This window comes from Nanorana parkeri, unplaced genomic scaffold (genome assembly GCF_000935625.1).
Source record: "Nanorana parkeri isolate BGI_ZX_2015 unplaced genomic scaffold, ASM93562v1 scaffold1958, whole genome shotgun sequence".
Lineage (NCBI taxonomy): Eukaryota > Metazoa > Chordata > Amphibia > Anura > Dicroglossidae > Nanorana > Nanorana parkeri.
The window spans coordinates 108,093-109,471 of record NW_017308226.1 but is presented as its reverse complement, the minus strand read 5'-3'; the positions used below and the strand labels follow the sequence as shown (position 1 = coordinate 109,471).

At 41.9% G+C, this 1,379-nt stretch overlaps 1 protein-coding gene across 1 annotated transcript in view; it reads left to right on the top strand.

Annotated features, from left to right (window-relative positions):
• Positions 1 to 1,379, top strand: part of LOC108800215 (pancreatic triacylglycerol lipase-like) — a 21,275-nt gene that overhangs the window by 5,147 nt on the left and 14,749 nt on the right. The window contains exon 5 of the mRNA XM_018572179.1: positions 209 to 334. Within this exon, the coding sequence (XP_018427681.1) occupies positions 209 to 334 (126 nt within the window). The remainder of the gene's footprint in view (positions 1 to 208; positions 335 to 1,379) is intronic.

Here is a 1,379-nt window from a genome sequence, read left to right as displayed (position 1 = left end):
ACGCCGCCCCCCGCCAACCCCCCCCCCCCCACCCCCATTGCCATAGTGTATATAAGAGCCAGATCATGACACCACTTAGCATATTTCATTTCTAATAGGGGTCTGAAGGTATCTAACCGAAATCCGGGCCAGAGAGGACCCAAATAGGACCCGGATAGGAACCGGATAGCCTGATATTTACCAACTGTCATCTTTCTATTGTTAACAGCAAATTAACGCGGTGACCCCCTCCACTATTTCTGCCTCAAACTTCAGAACGAACAGAAAGACCCGATTCATCATTCACGGCTTCATCGACAAGGGCGAGGAGGGCTGGCTGACCGACATGTGCAAGGTGAGTGCGCAAACATCACGTGATCGGAGAGAAATGATTGATCAGAACTTCTGGTATCAGATAAACAGGAAGTATCTGTACTGATATCTTATGCATGTGCTGGTCGGCTGCCAATAATTGATGCATGTGCGGGGATCTGTCCGTCTCCTTTTATGACGGGTCGCTCTTTAGGTTTCGGGGGTCTTCAGGCCTTGTTGCAGTCTTAGTTAAATAGAGAATTTTTGTCTTATTGAAAAAAAAACTCTCAGCGAGACGCCAGCAGGGAGATGGACCCATAGAATTCTATGAGGCTGTAATGTGAAGGTGCGGCCAGCAGAGGGAGCAATGCATTGTGAAATGCTGAACTTTGCTGGTCGGATCTCAGTAAGTACAGATCTGCAGAGGGTTGGAACCAGGGCCGGATTTACTCTCCCTGCCGCCCCAAGGCCAGGTTCCGCAATACGCCCCCCACCCACCCCTTCCCATCAATGGGGAATGGCAACCAGATGGCAGGGTTAGTTTCAATTTTTTTTTTATTGCTTCTTTATTTTTTTTAAACTTTTTTAACACTTTTTATTTTTTTATTTCATTATTTCTTCCTATTTTTTAAATTTTCATTTATTTAATTATTTTTTAATCAATTTAGGTTTTTTTTAGATTTTTATTTATCTTATTTACTTTTTTTTATAATTTTTTTTCTCTTATTCTTGTTTATTTTTTATAATTATTTTCTTATTTTTTAATAATTTGTTTCTTATTATTTTTTACTTTTTAATCACCTTTTTATTTAATTATTTCATATTATCTTTTTTTTTTTAAATCAATGTCAATTTTTTCCCCCCAAACTAACTTTATTGCTATCACACAGGAGAAAAACAATCCCCTGCGTGATAGCAATTGCAGGTGGCAGGTTCTCTTTATTGACCCCGTCACCTCCAATACAGGAGTTCTAGCACAGGGCTGTGCTGGAACTCCTGTGACAGGTGAGAGAGGAAGAGCACGGCACGGCACAGCACAGCACAGCACGGCACGGCACAGCACAGCTCCCCCCTCTCACTGTCTACAC